This window comes from Paroedura picta, chromosome 2, assembly GCF_049243985.1.
Source record: "Paroedura picta isolate Pp20150507F chromosome 2, Ppicta_v3.0, whole genome shotgun sequence".
NCBI classification, from domain to species: Eukaryota; Metazoa; Chordata; class Lepidosauria; order Squamata; family Gekkonidae; genus Paroedura; species Paroedura picta.
The window spans coordinates 75,100,957-75,121,062 of NC_135370.1; the positions used below are offsets into that span (position 1 = coordinate 75,100,957).

The 20,106-nt window shown below is 42.5% G+C and overlaps 1 protein-coding gene across 6 annotated transcripts in view; it reads right to left on the reverse strand.

Moving 5' to 3' along the window:
* Window positions 1-20,106, reverse strand: part of SPTB (spectrin beta, erythrocytic) — a 126,131-nt gene that overhangs the window by 12,931 nt on the left and 93,094 nt on the right. For 5 of the 6 annotated variants that reach the window (XM_077320860.1, XM_077320863.1, XM_077320861.1 and 2 more), the window contains 4 exons: window positions 16,502-16,586; window positions 14,442-14,638; window positions 13,849-13,958; window positions 11,534-11,612 (listed from right to left, as the gene is read on the reverse strand). In XM_077320860.1, the coding sequence (XP_077176975.1) occupies window positions 11,534-11,612; window positions 13,849-13,958; window positions 14,442-14,638; window positions 16,502-16,586 (471 nt within the window). Of the gene's footprint in view, window positions 1-5,086; window positions 9,225-11,533; window positions 11,613-13,848; window positions 13,959-14,441; window positions 14,639-16,501; window positions 16,587-20,106 lie in introns of those variants that run through there. The other variant, XM_077320865.1, reaches the window with a different exon arrangement.

Below are 20,106 nucleotides of genomic sequence, written 5' to 3' on the forward strand. Positions count from 1 at the left end.
CATACAAACAGAAAATGGGCAAAGAAGTGGGAGAGATATTCTCTTTGCTGTACTAGTTTTCCATTCACAAATGGCATCTTTTAAAACAAGGAAGCAGATTCAAAGCCAGACTCCTTTACATTCTTCAGTAGTGCAGTCTGTTCTAGCACCCCGCCCCAATTCCCATCTCATTCTCCAGCATGTGCAGCCAGCTGTCTAGCAGAGCGAAATGGCTCCCATAGTGACTTCAATGCAGCTACGGAAGAAAACAATAATTAAGAGGTAAAACACTGGATCTGATGGCCCCTGAGTAATGATTCTAGCTTAATTAATATGCCACATTTATTTTCTCTCTAAAAGTACTCACGTATGGAAGATCTGTATTGTGTATGGTTTAACAACATAAGAATATCCTACAGAGGGGCATCAGAGGAGATATATAAGCATATTTAGATTAGGAACTCCCTTATATTTTCAAATAATCTCCTCCTGGGTCCTGATTCGCTCAACTGGAGACTTCCTGCCTGCTTTCCCTACAGAATAATCGTTAGTCAGTTAGGACTATCTTTCTCCTCTCTTCTTTACAAAGTTGTTTCTCTTCTCAATAAAACTAATTTCCTCTTTGAAGCAACTGGTGCTGGAACCCTTTGCCTATTTAAACTCTGCCAACATAAAGTATATAAAATTCAATTGTATACATGTAATTGTAGTTGACAAACCAAATATATGCAGCTATTGTTTAATTGTAAATATAGGTAAAGGTAAAGGTATCCCCTGTGCAAGCACCGGGTCATGTCTGACCCTTGGGGTGACACCCTCTAGCATTTTCATGGCAGACTCAATATGGGGTGGTTTGCCAGTGCCTTCCCCAGTCATTACTGTTTACCCCCCAGCAAGCTGGGTACTCATTTTACCAACCTCGGAAGGATGGAAGGCTGAGTCAACCTTGAGCCGGCTGCTGAGATTGAACTCCCAGCCTCATGGGCAAAGCTTTCAGGCGGCTGCCTTACCACTCTGTGCCACAAGAGGCTCTTTGTAAATATAGCAGTCCTAAACTCAGAAGATAGCCTGGTGAACATTCCTGACCATCCTTCTAGATTCCGTGTTGCTGGAAACGCTGTCAAGACACAGGTGATTTATAGTAACTGTGTAGGCAAGGGACAAACTGAGGTGGTTTTCCAATGATTGCCTCTTTGTAGCAACTCTGAGGGCCATTCCGCACGACTTTTATATAGCACTAGTCTTACATTTTGTTTTTGCCACTAAAACTACGTTCCGCATGACGTCGTGAGCAATCTGCAACACTCCTGCAACACTAGCGCCAAAATCGCTTTGCTGTAGCGATTTCTGGGGAATTGGGAAAAGTGGATTCACCCACAGAAAATCGCTACACTCTTGCCAACAACCTGCAACACTTGCGAAAAAGACATGTGCATTCTCAATGTAGCGGTTGCAACAAAGTCCCTCCCAATGGCTCTCTCCTCCAAACTTCTGGCGAAGCGATCGCCATTTTCCCCCCCTCAGAGTGGGGAAAGCAACGAACCAGCGAGGCTTCATTCACCCAACGAGGCTTCTCCGGCTACAGTCCCTCCACAGAAGTGCTTTAAAGCTCCCCTAAGTCCCCAAGCACAACACAGCCCCCTGTTCGCCAGTTCCCTTTAATTTCGCCCAAAAATCGCGCCCGTGCAGGGGGGGGGTTCCACTCCGGGGAGCGTGGTAACGATGAATAGCCAGCTCACACGCCAGCTAGATGGGTCTCTACGTTGCGAAGAATCAAGGCATATTAGTTGAAACGTGTGTTTTTTTTTTAAAAAGCTGCTTAATGGGAAAGGGGCTTTTCGGGAGCATGATAACAACCGCCCATTGGCTGTTCCATTTGATTCACGGCCAGGGACGGTAACAAGCACAGAAAAAATCGCTTCCTTTCTAGCGATTCCTGCAAGACCGGAAACCTGTGGGGAACAAATGAAACGCTACTGGATTCCCCACAAATGAAGGTATGTGGAATGCCGAGATTCCACTATTTAAAATAGCGTTTCCGCTTTGTGAAAGCAATTGGCAACATTGGTCCTTGTGGGGAATGGCCCTGGATTTCCTTGGTGTAGGTTCCCCTGTAACTTCCAATCTGTGTACATGGACAGTCTAATAACTACCAGCTTGGAGCGCTATTAAAAAATATTCGAGGCTCTGTTAACTGGTGGTTATAAATCCTTTAGGAAACTCAGTGGTTATTTATTTACTAGTAGTAAAGCCCATTGCGTGCTGTAACGCAATGGGTGCTAGCTCATGGTTTGGTGTAGGTTTTGTGCCTCACTTGGAAGTTGGCAACCGTAAGAGGTCTCTCTGTGCACAGCAGTCCTGACCCAAGCCAGGTTCAAGCACACCCAGGAAGTGTGGAATTACAGAGCATGAACCCACACCTATCTGGCAACCTCACCTCCTCTCTGCAATGTTTTCTTGACCTGAAGGAGGCCAGGGCTCATTATATGGCTGATTGGGTGGCTGTGAAGGCATTATATCCTTTTGAGGCCCCACTTTCACAGAATATTTCCAACCCAGGGGTAGCCAACCTTCAGGTGGGAGATCTCCTGGAATTACAGTTAATCTCAAGACTATAAAGATCAGCTCTCAAGGCAAAAATGGCCACTTTAGAGGGTAGACGGGGTTGTGCAAAGGAAACATTTGAGGCCTCCCACATAGGTAGTTATGGAGATGAAACACTTGAGGTTTACTGCACAGGGTTGTTATGCAGATGAAACAGGAGGCAAAAGAACCCCTGCAGCAGCATCCAGTTTCATCTGCACAACAACCTTGTGCAGTAGGCCTTAAATGTTCAGAGAGTGGTAGAGAAGAGATATGCATAGCTTGGCTTCCCTCAAGCAGCGAGGCTGGCCACAGCAGTATTTTAAGTGAGAAGGGGCTTTTCTGTGGCCTCCCTGTCAGCCAGCGGTTAGGCAGAAGGGGAAATTGCTCTAAAAATACATCACTTGCCTCAGTCAGGGGCCATTAGATGCTTCCATCACAGCAGGCCTGAAGGGAAGGGAGATGCGGAATCCTAAGCAAGAATAGCAATTAGCCCTGAATGGGGGATATTCCACCAATAGGCGGCTTCGGAACCTTCAGCATTTTGTCAGGGTTTACGATCATGATTTTATGTATATAGATTTATTCCTTAGATTTCTAGGTCACCCCTCTCCAAAAAGGTCTTAGGGTGGCTTACAAGATGAATAATCTTACAATAAAAGCTTTAAAATCTTAAAATTTAACTAAAATGTACTATAATTGCCCGGTCAATTAAACCATCTCCCAGGCCTGCTGTTAAAACTGATAAAGATAGAATTGTTTGCCTTGCTTTGATGGCAAGGGAATGTCTCAGGCAAAAGCCGGGGGGGGGTAGGTGGGGGGGCCCTTTCAGAATGATAAGAGTGCAGCCTTGGACTCAACCCACTGACTGGTGGGAGTGCACCTTCTTGCAGGCCCTTTGGAACTTTGGGAGCTCTGTATGGGCCTGGATCTCTGATGACAGCTCATTCCATTGGGCTGCTCTAGTTGAGGCCAGGCATATTTCTCTGGGGCCAGGAACAACCAGCATGTCTCAAAGTGGCTTACAACAGTCTCAAAGCAGCTTACAATCGCCTGCCTTTCCTCTCCCCACAACAGACACCCAGTGAGTTAGATGGAGCTGAGAGAACTGACCCAAGGTCACCAAACTAGCTACATGTGGAGGAGTGGGGAATCAGACTGTTCTCCAGATTAGAGGTCACTGCTCTTAACTCCTACACCAAGCTGGAACCTCGATATTTGGAGACACTAAATCTCTGCATTCCAGAGCGAGGAGGCAACATCAAGAGAAGGCCTTGGCCTCTATACCCTGTTGTTGATCTGACTGGTCACTGTGTGAGTCAGGGTACTGCACTAGATGGTGTTTTGAACTGATCCAGCATGGTGGTTCTTATGTTATTAAGAAGAAAAAGGAGGAAGGGGCCATCACAGCATGGGAGAGCAACCATGGCCATGCAGTCCTGAGAAAGCAAGAGCATATCCCTGAATACTGAAACCAAAGTAATGGAACTTAAAATTCTCTCTTTTCAGCTTATTTTCATCTTAAGAGATAAGTATAGTGCCAGTGAAAGAGTTTTCTTTTACCCTTGCTCAGCCTGTTGTGTTTGCCTAGTTTTTGTGTAGTTTTAATTTATCGGACCTCGTAAACCACATTAAATCTAGTTCTGTTTGGGGCTGCTGTTAAGCCCTACTGGCCTAGAGAGCTCGTGTAGCAGCACGGGGAGAGAAATGCTAAGTACTTTAAGAGGTTAAATGCAAAACAGCCTGGTTGCAGATCCTTGGATTGGACAAAACCTCTGAGAACTGACGTCCTGCTAGCAGTGGTATATCCTGGGAAAGGAGGGAGTGAAAGTTGAACCTTGCTGGGGACCAGTGATGGCTGAGTAATATCCTCATTCCCTATGGTACAGAAATCAGTTTTGGAGAGGCCAGTGTCACCATCCTCACTGCCAAACAAGCATGCTTGACTTCTGTAATGCAGACACAGCTTTAATAGATAACTGGCATGAAGTCACTCTCCACACACACACACATGTACATATATTACATATGAAGCCACTGGCAGGCACTATATCCTTGTATTTTCTGCAATGCTGAATAATCATGTGAAGAACCAATGCTATCATGTAAAGAAGCAACTACTACCTATCTCACAAAAATCTCCATTTACCTTTCAAAACACAATAACAAAGGTCGGTGTAAGAAATTTACACTGTTGTTGTAGCTTAAGGGAGTGTACAGAAGCAGCAACGTGCAAAACCTAGTAAATGAGATCCATAAGAGGAACAGGCTTCCAGGTGTGAAGCCCATGCTGATGCAGCTTGATGTACCTCAACATTGTAATGTTCATCTGGACCCTATTTAATTGAGTGGATGTATGTTGTGATGCACGAGGCTCTTGTGGCGCAGAGTGGTAATGCAGCAGACATGCAGTCTGAAGCTCTGCCCATGAGGCTGGGAGTTCAATCCCAGCAGCCGGCTCAAGGTTGACTCAGACTTCCATCCTTCTGAGGTCGGTAAAATGAGTACCCAGCTTGCTGGGGGGTAAACGGTAATGACTGGGGAAGGCACTGGCAAACCACCCCTTATTGAGTCTGCCAACGCTAGAGGGCATCATCCCAAGGGTCAGACATGACCCGGTGATTGCACAGGGGATACCTTTACCTAAGTTGTGATGCAGAAGGGGGAAGTGATCTCCAGGAAGGCTGCTAAAATGGTGTACATTATAACATGTTGTCATTTTATTTTTGCAACAAGCTGGAGGAAACAAGAGTCAATAAAAATTATTTTACCTGCATCCACACTGTGAGTCTACAACTGATAATCTGTATCTCCAAACTCTAGCACCACCCTCAAGATTGTCCTCTTTAGTAGATATGGCAGTATTAAAATGAGATCATTAACTTTATTTATGGTGTGCCTGTTGATTGGGCTGCTGTAGTTCGATCAGATACTTCATGGGTACCCGTCCTTAGCCTTAGAACAGGTTCTGGAAATACTGTGTGTTGTTGATACTGTGTGTGTGTGTGAGAAAGAGAACTGTTGTGTATGGGGTCTAGCAGAGACCAGGGGATCTCAGTCTGGGTTTCAGGAAGAGGTGACTGCTATTGGCTGGCATGCAAGATCCAGCTTGCTATTGGTTGTGGATTCTGTGCACTCCGGAGGCTCCACTTAGGGCTAGTCATAGGCTTTGAGGGGAACCCCTCAACTATATTTAAGTTTGGGTGGTGAGCTGTTTGGTGGTTCAGTTGTGCGCAATCAATAAAAGATGTTTGGCGCACAAGTGACTCTGTGCCTTATTGAACCCACTATTCAATAGAACCCATCTTGAATATTTGGCATCTTTGAGGTGGTATTCGGTGGTACACACTGGCTCCACGGCAGACTGTCCAGATATAACATGTTTCACAATAAATCTCTCACAAGAAAGGCATAAAAAGCCCAGCCTCCAGCCAAGCCCTTGCTCAGCAAGCTATTTTTGAGAACATGAGTATTAACCTTTTACCAGAAAATTTCTTGCTTTCTTACTTCTGTAAATGTGCTCTATAACTATGTAATTTTGCAACATACTTAAGCCATACACACAGGAAAATCCATCTCAACGTAACTATTGAAAAGAATGCACACTGGGTTAAAACCCTGCTCCTTAACAGATGAGTTAACAGCACAGAGTGGTTGCACTCGAAAGCTCACACCTTGAATAAATCTTTGTTGGTTTTAAAGGTGCTACTGGACTCTGATTTTATTAAAAATGCCAACATTGTTATGTAAGAAAACAATATGCCTATGAAACAGCAAAGTAAAACATAAGAACCTAAGTACAGCCTGCTAGATTATAGAAGTGGGCCATCTAGTCCAGCATTCTCTCTCCTACATTGGCTAACCAGTTGCCCCTGAGGGCCAAGTGCACAAGGCTTCCTTGATGCTGCTTCCTAGGACTGGGTTTCAGAGGTTTGTTGCCTCTGTATACGGAGGTTCCCTTCAGCCATAGAGGCTAGTAGTGAGTAGATCAAGATGGGTAGCCATGTTAGCCTGATTGTAGCAGTAGAAAACAGCAAAAGCCCACTAGCACCTTAAAGACCAGCCAAATTTCGTGGCAGGGCATAAGCTTCCATGACTCACTGATCACAATATCTAAAGAAGTTAGAAGTGACTGGTCAAAACTCATAAGTGGCCACAAACATTAGCTAGCAGCAATTGTGGGTCCTCACTGCCACAAAATCAAACTCCCTTTTTAAGCCATCCATTCTCATAGCCATCACTGCATCCACTGTTTGTGAATTTCACAATTATTGTGAAAAGAAGTATCTCCTTTTGTCTGCCCTGAACCTGTTTCCCAACAGTGTCATCATATGCTCTCAATAACTGGTATTCCCGAAGGGGGAAACCCAGCTGTTTATCCACTTCCTCTCCCTTGTACATAATTATATAAACTTCTGTCATGTCTCCTTTTAGCAGTTTTTAAAAAATTTCCAGACTCTCCATCCTTTCTTCCCAAATCATCTTTGTTTGCCCTTTCTTCGCACTTGTTTCCAGCTCTGAAATATCCGTCTGCATGTTTACATGAGCACTCTGTCCCTCCTAATAAATCTTCACTGTTCTTGTCCCTCTGTTGGTCCTATTCTTTTGGACTGTCATCAGTAGGCTGTCTGAGATTTCCTAGCATAGTAATTTTCAGTGCTTTGACAGAAATACCTTAAAAAGTCTAATGACTAGGTTATGAGAGTTCCAGTTGTGCTTCCTTTTCCTCTCAACCTGCTGGCTTCTTGGAGCATCACTATGATAGAATATACAGTCCAAAATCACAGCTATGCTATAAAACATAGGAAGGTTGAAATGCAATTGTAAATCCAGCACAAGTGAATGTAGAACTGACATTTCACTTTTTTTATACCTGTAGAAGGGCTGAAAAATAGCATAAATGATTTTATCTGGAGCTCCAGTGTTGCTTTGTCACCAAAAGAATCTCAGCTCTGTGAACTGTTGTACAGAAATCAGCTTTGTAAAAAACATTGTTATCTATGGAGTATCTTGCTCATGCACGTGGTAACTATTTTGAAAGACCTGCAGAGAGGATGATCACAGTAAACTGGACCCAGGGGAGCAGGTAAGCATCAAGGGACTTAAGAAAAATAACTTCCAAACTGCTTGTGAGAAAAAAAAATGCTTATGGATGGCAAAATAGAACAAATAGCTTGGTTGCTGTGATTTACTGCAAATCAAATGTCATGTCTTCCATACAAACCCTATTGTCATCATCAACTCTGGTAACAGCCATCACCAACATTAAAAAACTAACACAGGCTGAGAAAAATCTATAAGCAAATGTGAAATTGGACACATGAGGTGCACGGTTTTGTTTTGACACTCCAAAACTCTAACCTAGGCCTTCAGTCCTGATGTTCAATAGTAGCAATGCTTTTTTTTTGGGGGGGGGGGAGTAAGCTGCTTTGGTACCTTTTGAAGTCTGTAAGGTGAAGTACAAATTTGTATAACACATTTTAAAAACTGTGACTCCTTCAGTGACTGCCACGGGTTCCATGCTGTTATCAGAACAAGTTGTCATCAAGTATGAATAAACACTTTAAGGGATCTCAGAAGGGCTCAAAGATGCCATCCTTCAAAACGTTACAGCGGAGATAAAGCTTCAGCTTCAACCAGTCTGTTCAAAGGCACAGGAAGGCTCATAGTATGGGGTGTTTAGGAAGGACCTTCATCAAGTACAGCAGAGGTCTGTGAGGCAGGACTGGCAGGAGGCTCATGGATTCTGAAGTTTGGGGCCATTCTAAAGACAGAGGCAACAACACATGAGAAGAAACACAGGAGGATGACAGACACAGAGTGTTCTGATGCCATCTCTAGTAAAGATTTTAGATGTGTAGGAAACACATGCTATCTGAAAAAGAAGGCTGGGCAATAAGTTACTAAGTTTGAGTCTGCTTTCATTACTTGAATTTTTAGAAAATTCTATCTTAAAATAATAAAATGGAGGCAACAGAATATGAAAAGAGTTTTCAGGATGTCATCAGAGAACAGTACCAGTAGTCTAAGGTAAAAGAGAAAACTGGGATAACTACAAAGGAAGTCAGTAGTGAAAGAAAAAGAGAAAGAAGGCAGAGAACGAAACAATGGCGTAGAGAAGCACAAAGGCTTGCATAAGAAGACAGAATTTCCCCAAGTTTCCCAAAGTTCTTCCAAAATAGTAGAAAAATCTGGCAGCAGCAAGGCCTGTCTGTAGATCTTCTGAGGAGTTCCATGTCTCGTACTGGCAATAATAGTGTCAGATATAACGCCATGTGGAAAATAAGGCCTGTACATTGTACATTACCAGACCCAGAGATGGCTTGAATTGCCCAGCAGATGATTGCAGAGAGGAATTCAAGTCGTCAGAGTATATATGGATATAATTTAGGTGGGTTGTGAGTGAATACATAAGTATGCATGTGCAGGCCAGGGATTACGATGCCTAAATGATTGTCCCTAAAACTCCATAGTAGGCCTTTTAAGAAGTATAAAAAGCAATATGTATTGTCTGCATTTTGCTGCTTTTACTTAGAGCAATTTTGCCTATGTATTCTGGTCCTATTTTGTGTATATGTGATGCTTCCCTATTTTTTAAAAAGTTCCTTGTGGTGATGTCATTAAGGATTAGCCCACAATCCATTCGTTCTGTGTGAAAGTATCTGCAAGACACAAAGCATTAAATATGCATATGAAGCAATGTACTTTGTTCAGAACTTAAAAATATTCCAGTGCTTTTAAGAAACATAATGGTCATGGCACCCTATGCTGTGATAATTCTCTTCCTGTACAGAAGTATAAAATCGACTTACTTTTCACCTAGGAAAACCTAAGACCAGCTAGTAAATTGCTTGCAAAGAATGGAAAATGCCATCATGTGATTTTTCTCTTGCAACAGAAAATATTCCTTGCGTTTCTGTCATAATCTTCTTTTCACTAGGTTTTCCCATTATACTTACAGCAGCATGAAAGCATATTTGGGTTCATCCATCTGGATTAATGAAACCTGGATGCTATGATAAAGGGCCCTGCTTGTGAGCCTCCAGCTGGCACCTGAGTTTTGGCCACTATGGATGGGCAACTAGCCTGAACCAGTGTGGCTTCTCTTATGTTGTAACAGATGCCTAGGAAATGGCCAATGATTAACGAAGCCTGTTCTGGGACAATGTCTATTAGCATGAGCTTTCTCGTTTTCTTTTTGCTCATGCTTTCTACGAGTCAAAGCAAAATCTAACTTGATTCTTTGAAGTGTCACAGTGGAGAGTTAGATGAACAAATGCTTCTTTTTTAAATGTGTAAAATATTTGCTACCAAGTTCCCAGGCATGTAAGATAACGGTTTCTCAAATGCCTAAAAAATAAGGTCCCTCTCTCCTGTAGGCAAGTTGACTTTCCTATTAAAAAATTCTTCTCTTGATCCAATCAAGATTCAAAGTTGTGAGGAAATAATGGGAAATATGAAAACAGCATCGTGATCAAGCAGTGAATCAATCTGTGTCATTTGTTGACTTGATACAGCTGAAAAAAGTAAAATCATTTGGACACTAGGAGCTATTTTAGAGCAAAATAGAGCTCAATACCAGTTGTGTAAAGGCTCCAGAAAGAGAGCAACTGTGCGTATTTTACCTTCATGTTCCTATGGGTTGTCAAGCTGATTCCAACTTACAATGATCCTAAGAATGAGTGGCCTCCCATTAACAGACTTCCTTAGGTCTTGCAAACTGAAGGCCATGGGCTCCTTCATTGAGTCAATCCTTTCATGTGGAGTCTTCTTATTTTCCTACTGCTTTCAATTTTTCCTAGAATTATTGTTTTCCTCATGTAAACCTGAGCCCTCAAAAAGAGAACTGCTTCTTATGAGAGTTAACAGAGACCATGTTTCTTTCTATAGCTATAACTTCAGGCAGTGTTGCTAGGTCCCCCAGGCCCCTGGCAGGGGTTAGGCTTACCAGATGGAGAAACTCCGGGAGATTTGGGGGCCGAGCTGGGGGAGAATAGGTTCCACAGTGGCATAAAATGCTATAGAGACCACCCTCCAAAGCTTCCATTTTCTCCTGGGGAACTGATCTCTGTAGTCTGGAGATGAGCTGTAATTCCAAGGGTATTCCAAGGTCTTACTTGGAGGTTGGCATCCTAACTCCATGAGACGGTAATTGTAACAATGCTTAAAAATTCAGGCACATAAAGCCACTGTATAGATGGATCTGCTGAGCTTGTGCACTATTGTCAGGATCTCCACTGGAAAATAGGTAGAGGCAGCAGAATACCTGTGCATGCATTTGCTCAAAATGTTTGTAGCTAGAACCTGTCATCTGAGTCAAATAAACAGCCCTGTTCTTCAATATAATCAGTAAAGATGTAGCATCTCCCCTGCCTCCCCAAAGAGTCCTCCAAATGAACCTGTAGAATATGGCAGAACAAAAACATCCCAATTCTCTAAATGTCTTTATGGAGAGTACTTGTTTTATATATAAATCTTCCACCTTGGGTGATAGAAAAATATATAGGTTTTTTGGTTGTTCAGCAAAACAATACAAATATTATATACAATACAACATTCAATTAGATGGCTGGAGAGACGTACAATGTGTATCAGCCACTTGAATTAATAAGGTTACACAGTGTTAGATGGAAAATGGGGGCATAAAGAAGATATGAGAGGGCATTGTCAATGAGATTCAGATAATTGGGATTCTGTGGTACATTTTAAAATAATAACATTCAACTTTATTTAACTAAACAATCAATTTAGTTGATATATGTTTTGGCTCCAAATCTCCTGGTGCTTGATCTGTTGACACAGGTAGAACTTTGACATACTGCAAGGTAAAGGTGTGAATAACTGAATTCTGGAGACATTGTCACATTGTTCACATGCTTTTCGCCAAGACAGATCAACAGGCAACAAATCAGGAAAGCAGCTTCAAGCTGCTGAGGTTTCCAGGAAGGAGAAGCTAAAATTGGTAACTGACCAGTGATGAGTCTTCTGCAGGAGGAGAAAGAGCATCTTCTAAACTTAACCCTGCCTCCTTCGTGCTCTCTTCTTTAGGCCTACAACAAAGAATTTTAAAAGAAGAAAGTAATTTAGCAACATTCAAATTGAAGTGTAAAGACACAACTTACATATTCAGTGTATCCATGGCAGCCCCAGAGACCACCAGGCTTGTTAAACAGCCATACAAAATGTCTCCAAACAATGAACTCAGTTTAATAGAAAACAGTCAACCAAATCAGATTTTAGCAAGTCACTGGGAAATTAAAAGCCTTCTGTGGCCACAAGAGGGCAGCATCTTAAACCCTCTTTTCTTGATAAATAAACTCCAGATCATACTTAAAGATTAAATCTATATTTACAAGTTAACTTACCAGCTCTGCCAAAATACTAGACTTAAAAAATGCTAATTGGTGACACACCCAGCATAGGGCTAGAATTCTAAAAGTGGCAGAGCAACAGTGCAGGGAGATTCTAGAACAGCCAAGGCATTAAAGGCAGTATTACACAGCCTGATTAAACATGTTGCTGGCAAGGCCAAAGATCTTAACCATGAGATTTTGCATGCAAAATGGGAGGGTGGCCTTTTTGCCTCACCAGCATCTCATTTAAACCAGGCTTAAGATAGGCAATGCTAACAGGTTTCTATGGTTAAAGTGCTGAAACCTCATTCAGAGGGGAAAGGAGAGGCTGGAGCTGCCAGGCTTTGAGTTTTGCCTAACTTTCTGCTGGGCATAGTCACAGGTAAGATAACTAGCAGGCATCCCAGAGCCTCAGTTTCCTGTACAGATTTTATCAGCATGCATGGCATCTACCCGATTTGCATTCTCAAAAGAAAAGGAAACAGACTTGTATCACACATCAAATGTTGCAAAATACTTTCCCCTCTCCTGACAAAGAACCTGTATTTGCTTCTTGGGTTTCAGCCAGCATTCTTCAAAGTATACAAAATTAATCCTCCCACTTTCTAAACATTAAATATTCTGTGTCACTCCCACATTTATATAGCACTGAGCATATTTGTCTGCTCTTTGCTACATCTCTTGCTGTGTTCCATTCTCCTGTGAAAGTTCTATAACAATTTATTTTCCCTGATATATAACACTTCATCTTCAGTCTTAGGTAAGGAAGTCCATAGATATCAAACTCACAATGGTTGTTTTTCATCAATTCAAGCAGAAAAACCGACCCTGGTCTAAATCAACATTTACTAATAGGAAAATACAAAATACTTCCTCCAGGTGACCTTATGCTGTCCTCAGGTGGATATATTTCCAGGATGAAAAAAACTAGTTTCAGAAGCCTCACTGAAAAAATGCTGCTGGAACTGTGGGCAGCGTTTGCAATGCAAAAACAAAAATAATATGATGGGTTTCATGCTGCAAAAATGGTGCCATGTTAAGAATGAAAAAATAAGATTTTTTTTGGCAGTCTTTTTGCAAGTTTTCCATGTTGCATAATATACCCTGAAGGTAAGGATCCTATACACAGTCTTGCAATGTTTCATTTACTTTGCTTTTAACCCATTTGTGCTGGGGGGGGAAATGGATTTTACGAATAAGGGGGATCAAACAGACTACAGTGCGAGGGCTCATTTCCCTGAGACAGAATTTGCAGGGTGAGGTGCTGCAGTGCAACAGGGAGTGGGAACAGCATTGAGAGAAGACAAGAGTTCAAGCAAATTATTTATGACTGCCAAGTTAGGTCCAGAGTGAACTCTGTCTTGTAAAACTGGACCCCCTGATAATGGCTACTGTGTGCATTTTGCTGGAAATAAAAGTAGGATTCTTATGAAGGATAGTGCAGGATCTGAGCACAATTATGAAGGTCAGAGCACAACTATCTAGGGTCAGAAATGACTATATTGATTATAAAGACAAGAGTACACTAAATACATTCAGAGGCAAAGTGACCCCCTATTATAGAAATTTGGTGCCAAACTGCCTGCCACTTAATTTTCCCCTCAACTGTTGATTTTAATTAATTAAAGTATACTTTAATTTATATACTTATTAAGGCACAATAGCTACAGGTGAGGGTCAGCTGACTTGTGAAAACTGTTGTCTTCTAGCTGCTTATCTCTAGGATGGAGACATAAAGGGGCTCCTGTAGCTTTTTCAGTGACTCAATAAATAATAAAGAGAAGAGTGGTTTATTTTGCTTGATTATGTTTGATTACAGATTTGTAAGAAAGCTCGTTTATGTGTATGTATAAATTCAAGAGATTTAGCAACAAAACCCTAATCCTGCTAACAACCACCCGATCAGAATGTATCTTATTTACATGCAGCCTACCCTGTCTCATGTTCTGTCTCTGGTTCAAAGTCGTATTCCAAGTCTGTAGTTCTAGCTACCTTGTGCTGAGAAGGCTCCTCTGGGATTTTTCTCTTTCCTAGTAATTCAAGCTGTAAAACAATTATTGTGTTTTGTTGCAGATGTTTAATGAACACATTTTTATATGTCAAGCAGTAAAACATAGGGCTATTCTCCCCTTTCCAATGTGCTATTCTTGCCTCCCCTTCCCTGCCCCCATTTTTCATGAGTCTTTCCACTTTTGCTGCCGAACTCCCTCCCACACCACTGCTGCACTTTTAGGTTTGTCATAACTACAGCCATGGTTTCACTAAGGGAGGCACTTATAGGCTCATGCTTCTAAACCCAAAATTTCTGCTAACATTCTTTCCTGAAAAAAGAATCTTAAAATGAAACTTGTTGACTCAACATTTCCCACAGAAATATAAGTTAATAAAAAGTTTCAAAGGCACATGACATCTAAACAACACTTTAGGGACACTTTCTCCAACTAGTCCTGTAAATACTTTCCATGGATATCAGACTAATCATTCCTACAAATCACTGAAAGCTTCTTCTTTTCATGGACCACTTACTGTGGTTAGCCGCTGCAGTGCTGCAAAACGTTCTTCCCACGTGGCTGTGGATTTCTCAAAGGCTTCATGTCTTTTTAGTAATTTCTCCACACCATCCACTGTGTGTCCATAATCCCCACTGGACAGGTAGGGCTCCTGGGCAATGAGCCAGGCCTCAGCCACTGAGGCATCTCTGGAAAACTGACACACCTCTAGCACTGTTGTGAACATAACAAACCAGGGGGGCATGTTAGATAAACTCAATGTAAATAACAGGCAATCACTATTTCTCTGGTGCCCAGGCCAAATATATTTTATTCTGTTTTCTTATTTTAGTATCAAAAGGTAAAGTTTTAAACTAGGTGAAGAAAACACTCTGTTCTCAAAACACATTGGTTTATTTCTATTTCAGCAAGCTTTTGTGTGGCTTCCTTTTTCTTCCTTTTGTTGTTTTATTGGTTGTATGGTTTTTAACTACTGGATTTGGATCCTACTGATTATGACTTAATTGTGCCTCAAGCACTTACCACAGATGTTTCACAATATTTTTTTATTTGAATTTCAAAATGCCCTAATTAGAACATGGAGAATAGTTATTACAGTAGCTACTACCCATGGTGATGAGAGGGAACTTCCACATTCAGAGGCAGTAAACCTCTGAGGAATGGGGGAAGCAGAAACTCAGCAATTATGGAGGAGCCCTGTGTGTGCTATATCCAGCCACGTAACATTGGATCTAACCCTAGACATTGGTGAATCTCCATAATTCATCCTGTTGGGGAGAAAGACCTGGGTTGGCGTCTAATTTCATTATTCCACTTTCCTTTACTAAATCCTTTGGTAGGAACTATAAGATTTCCACTATTGTTCTTTTCTATTTGGGGACAAAGCAATCATTAGGTTACTAGATGCATGTCTTATTCTTTTTAGTATCCATCCTCATTAGGGCTCTTTAAAAATCTGATGAAAATGTCTTCTTTTGTGGTTGGACGGCTAGGAATATACATAGTTAGCAGCAATTATCACAGCTTAAATAGTAGAGATATTTAAACTGAAATTTGTCAGAATGATCACTCGTTTGAAGTTGTTGTTGTCAGCCATTCAGTTGAGTCCAACTCTTGCCAGTCCCACGGCACAGCTCTCGCCACAGTCCCCAGTCCCGCGCCACCTCCCTCAGCCATGCAGTGTCCATTGTGATCATGTCTAACCATCGTGCTCTTTGTCAGCCTGATTTCCTTTATCCACTGACCAATCCTAGCATAATTTTCTCCATTTCATGATATGGCTAAAGTAAGTAAGCCTGAGATTCATGATTTTACCTACCAATGATATATCAGACTTTATGCACTGTAGTATTTCCCGGTTTGAAGTAGTCAGTCGGGAAATATGTCTTTTTTGCTTTTCAAAATATGGTAACCCATAATAGTCAGGGATTGCCATAATTTTGTTGGAATATGTAATATGAAACAGAATATAAAGAGTATCTTGCAGGGGGCATTGAAGGAGATATATAGCATAGACAGGAATAGAACTTCTTGATAGCTTTCAAAATATCTCCTCTGTGTCCTGATTGGCTCAACAGGAGATGTCCTGCTTTTTGAGCATATTTCCTCCCTGCTTGCCTCCAGAACAGCAGTTGAACAACAGAATGACTGCAGCCACCTAGATAGTTAGGTCTCTAACTTTTTCTTTTTATACAAAGTTGTTTCTTTTCTGAATAAAAAGTATTTTATTCTTTAAGCAGCCTGGTGCTCTGCTCTGCTCTCCCTATTCAAACTCTGCCAACAAATTTCACCTCAGCATTGAAATATCTGTGCAGAAAATGCAGAAGTAGAGAATTCCCACTTTTGAGTTTAATTGAGAATGACACTGCTGCTGTTTGAAAACACAGATGCAGACACAGCATAAATAAGTGCTTAGAGACTATGAAGGAAGGTTCTGCTTGCAGAGTGCACAAGTCATGAACAGAAATTCAATTTTGGACTTGCACTGTTCATGGACCTCCAAGGCCCACTCAGAAAAAGCACCTCTGTCACCTTAGCAGGTCAGCCTGACTGGTAAATAGCTTGTGCAGTACTCACACAAGCGAAGCCAGTCCCAACGTCTGTCCCACTTCTCTATCATTTCTCTCCTTTTCTCTGTCACTTGCATCAACTTCTCTTTAATCTGAAAAGAAGGAAAGAGATAATTATCTGCCATAAGGTTCATGGCAGCTTGAATACAGCATAGAAGGCTGTTGCTTCCATTTTTTTTGCAGTTTGATTTATTTGTTCATAGTACTTACAAGAATGCTGATTTTTGTTTGACAAAAGAGGTGGAGAAAAACCTAAATAAGATGGACATAAGCCTATACATGCATCTGAGCTCACTGATTTTGCTCTGTGCCAGACTGTGGCCATTGAGAATGAAACACAACACTTCATTAAAATCCTTACATTACAGATGGAGAGTATCATTTCTCCATAGTTTTTGCCCAGTTAGAAAGACTGTGCTCGAGCAAAAGCACAACCATAAGGCCCAATTTAAACAAAACAGAAGCAGAGTTTTTATATGCGGATCTACCACCTTCATTTATAAAATGGCACTGGCAATTTGCTGCAGATCAATATGATTTAGATGGACAGCTCGCAAAATTTAAAACTAGACATCCCTGCCACTCCCATTCATGCTTCCCTTCACCCTTTCCTCAGACGCTTTTTATTTCTAGTTCTATTATTAATTATTATTATTATTATATTTATTGAGCTTATATCTTGCCGCTTTCCAAAGACTCGCGACAGCTTACAAACATAAAACCCCCATAAAACCCCTATATAAAACCCCAAACATAAAAACCCTTTTATAAAACCTCATTTAGCCCTGAGGCCATAAAACCCCTTACAAGGCACAAGATTGGTGGTCAAAATTCCCTCCCCCAAGTGAACCTCTTTAGGGGTGTAGATGTAATACCAAACCAAGCCTGAGGAGGGGCCGTGTTGTTCTTAGCACTAGCCTTACTTTTGGTATCATCTTTAAACCGCTCCTGCGGAGCAGATTAAATAAAAGGGTAAGGGCTGTTGGGGAGGAGTTAGGGTGGGCCTTGTCCGGGACAAAAATTCGGAGGGCCCAATCAAGAGCCACGAAGCGGCTCCTGATTGGGCCCTCCAAGTGTCCATCCAGGGCCAAGCCGCCAATGGGGAGCACGGCCTCGCCACAGCTGCCAGGGGACTCACCGCACAGGGGACTCACCGCACAGACGGAACAGACCTCCGACCTGGTAAGTCCTCCTGCCAACCGCTCCTCCCCGTTGAGAAAGGAGCAGGGACGCCGCGCGCCCCCTACCCGCAACTAACCGCCCCTTGCATCTTCCACGCCGATGCTGCTTCCCCCCCCAAAGGCACCCACCCACCCACCGCCGACTACCCCCTCGATCCCCCCAAACCTTCCTGCGCCCCGACCCCCTGCTGCCTCTCAAACTGCCTCCCTCCCACTCCTGCCCACCCCCAACCCGAACGTCCCTTCCCACGGATCCTCACCACTACCGTACTCACCGTCACACCGTCCTCCACTTCGCTGCCCCTGTCCTCTGCTTGCTGCGGCGCCGGTGCGCTGCGGCTAGGCCGTGCTGCACCTCGCCCGCACGGCCTCCCTGAAGACGCTGGAATGAACCAGGCATGTGCGGACTTCTGCACATGCCTGGTTGCCCCGCCCGATGACCCGACATGGCCCCGCCCCTCGCGCAGCCCCAGCTGCGCCTCACACGGCCTATCTCGCCCGGACACACGGTCAGCTGCCCCACCTCGCCGCCGCCTGGACGCCTGCCCACCGCCCTTCTCCCTGCCCCAGAACAGCCTCGCCGCCACTGTTCCTGGGGCCGGGAGAACACTCCACGTCGCGTGTTCCTGCCTCCATGTCCAGCGGCCTTCTCCCCGCCCCCAGAACAGGCTCGCGCATCGCTGACGCGGTGAGCCTGTCCCCGGCTCCAGATCACCGCTGCCTGCCTGTGCTGCGCCAGGCCCCGGAAAGCCTTCACCCTGCGAAGGCTTCCCTGGGCTGCGGTCCCTAGCGCCCATTTTATCACCAATTAAAATGGGCTTTAGTTCTAGTCAAGAAAAATAAAAGTGAAGTCCAGTTTTGTTTAAATGTACCCTTCTAATTATGGAATGCTGAAAATAATTAATTGAGACCCTGTCGTTACACTCTGTTGGTTTCCTCCATGCTTCTTTGATTTACTGTGTTTCCTCCCAGAATTAAATCCAAACAAATGATGACCATATTAACTAAGTTTGAGTCCAGTAGCAATCTTAAGACCCACAAAAACATTGTGACAGTTGAGGAAATTTTGTTTCATTGTAACTGAAGAAGTGTGCATGCACACAAAGCTTATACCTCGAATAAAACTTGGTTGGTCTTTCGTGTGTCACTGGATTCAAACTTTGTTCTGCTGGTTCAGACCCATATGGCCACTTACCTGAACATATAAATCAAGCTTGTTATTCTTGTTTGGTCCTTGCATCTGTTAAACATCTTCATTATGCTATATTTCAACTTGATACTCACTCTCTACCTATATGCACAGACTGGTAACCTCCATTTCAATGTACGGGACAAAAAAAGCTTGTACCTTGAATAAAACTTTTTTGGTCTTAAACTTTGTTGGTCTTAAAAGTGCCATTGGTCTCAAATTTTGTTTTACAAGTACCGTAAATATTGACAAAATTTGGATCACAATCAATGTTTATGGGAGTATCTGATCTGTCAACAATTCACAAAATTTACAAATTTCCTGTGACATACAGACATAACAGTTAGTCATCACTTTTTGGTCCATTTAATCTGTCATCAGAAGACTGGATATAGTGTGAAAATCTCCTTAACGTTAGGGGACAGAACTGAAAAGAAGCATGTAACAGATTGTGCAGGGAAAAGGGGCTTGGGGATATGTTTCTCTCCAAGTAGTCCTGCTCCAGGATGTCTGGCCATATAGTGAGAGGGCTTCAAAAACACCAATGGTGAAGTGGGGATGGTGAAGTAATTGTTGTTTTAAGAGTTTTATTTTAAAAAAAAACCTTGTTTTGACAAAAGTCAAAGGAACACATTAAGTAACTCTTTGTATACCCCTGAACATATTTCAACAGAATGGGAAATATTGATAAATGTGTCCATTTGCCTTCCAGTTTCTTTAATCCCAAATGTTACAGTTAGTATCTCAATGTATAAGAATTGGGAGCATTTATTTATTCATTAGATTTTATTCTGTCCTTTCTCCAAGGAGATCAGGATGGTATACATGTTCTCTCTCCCAGTTTAGCTTATCTATTTGAAATAGGTTAGGCTTAGAGAAAATGACTGGCCCGAAGTTCCACTTAATCACAGTCCAACTTTCCAATCAGTGTACTACACTCTACTGGGTCATCTTCTATTGATGATCCTCCACCCTCCCCATAAAGTATGCTCTTGCTCTCAAAATCCCATTCAAATTTGGCTCATTTCTCTCCTCTGTCCATAAGTCTTGCCAGCTGTAATGTTTTTATACTCCACACTATCCTGCAACAAGTGACAAATAGTGTCCCTCTTTTTTTCTGACAAAGCAGTGGAAAGTTCATCATACACAGGTGCAATTCCATCTTTGCATGAGCACAAATCATTGTGACAATGTCACCTTCTGAAATGAACTTTTAACAGGCTACTATAAATGTGATAGTGG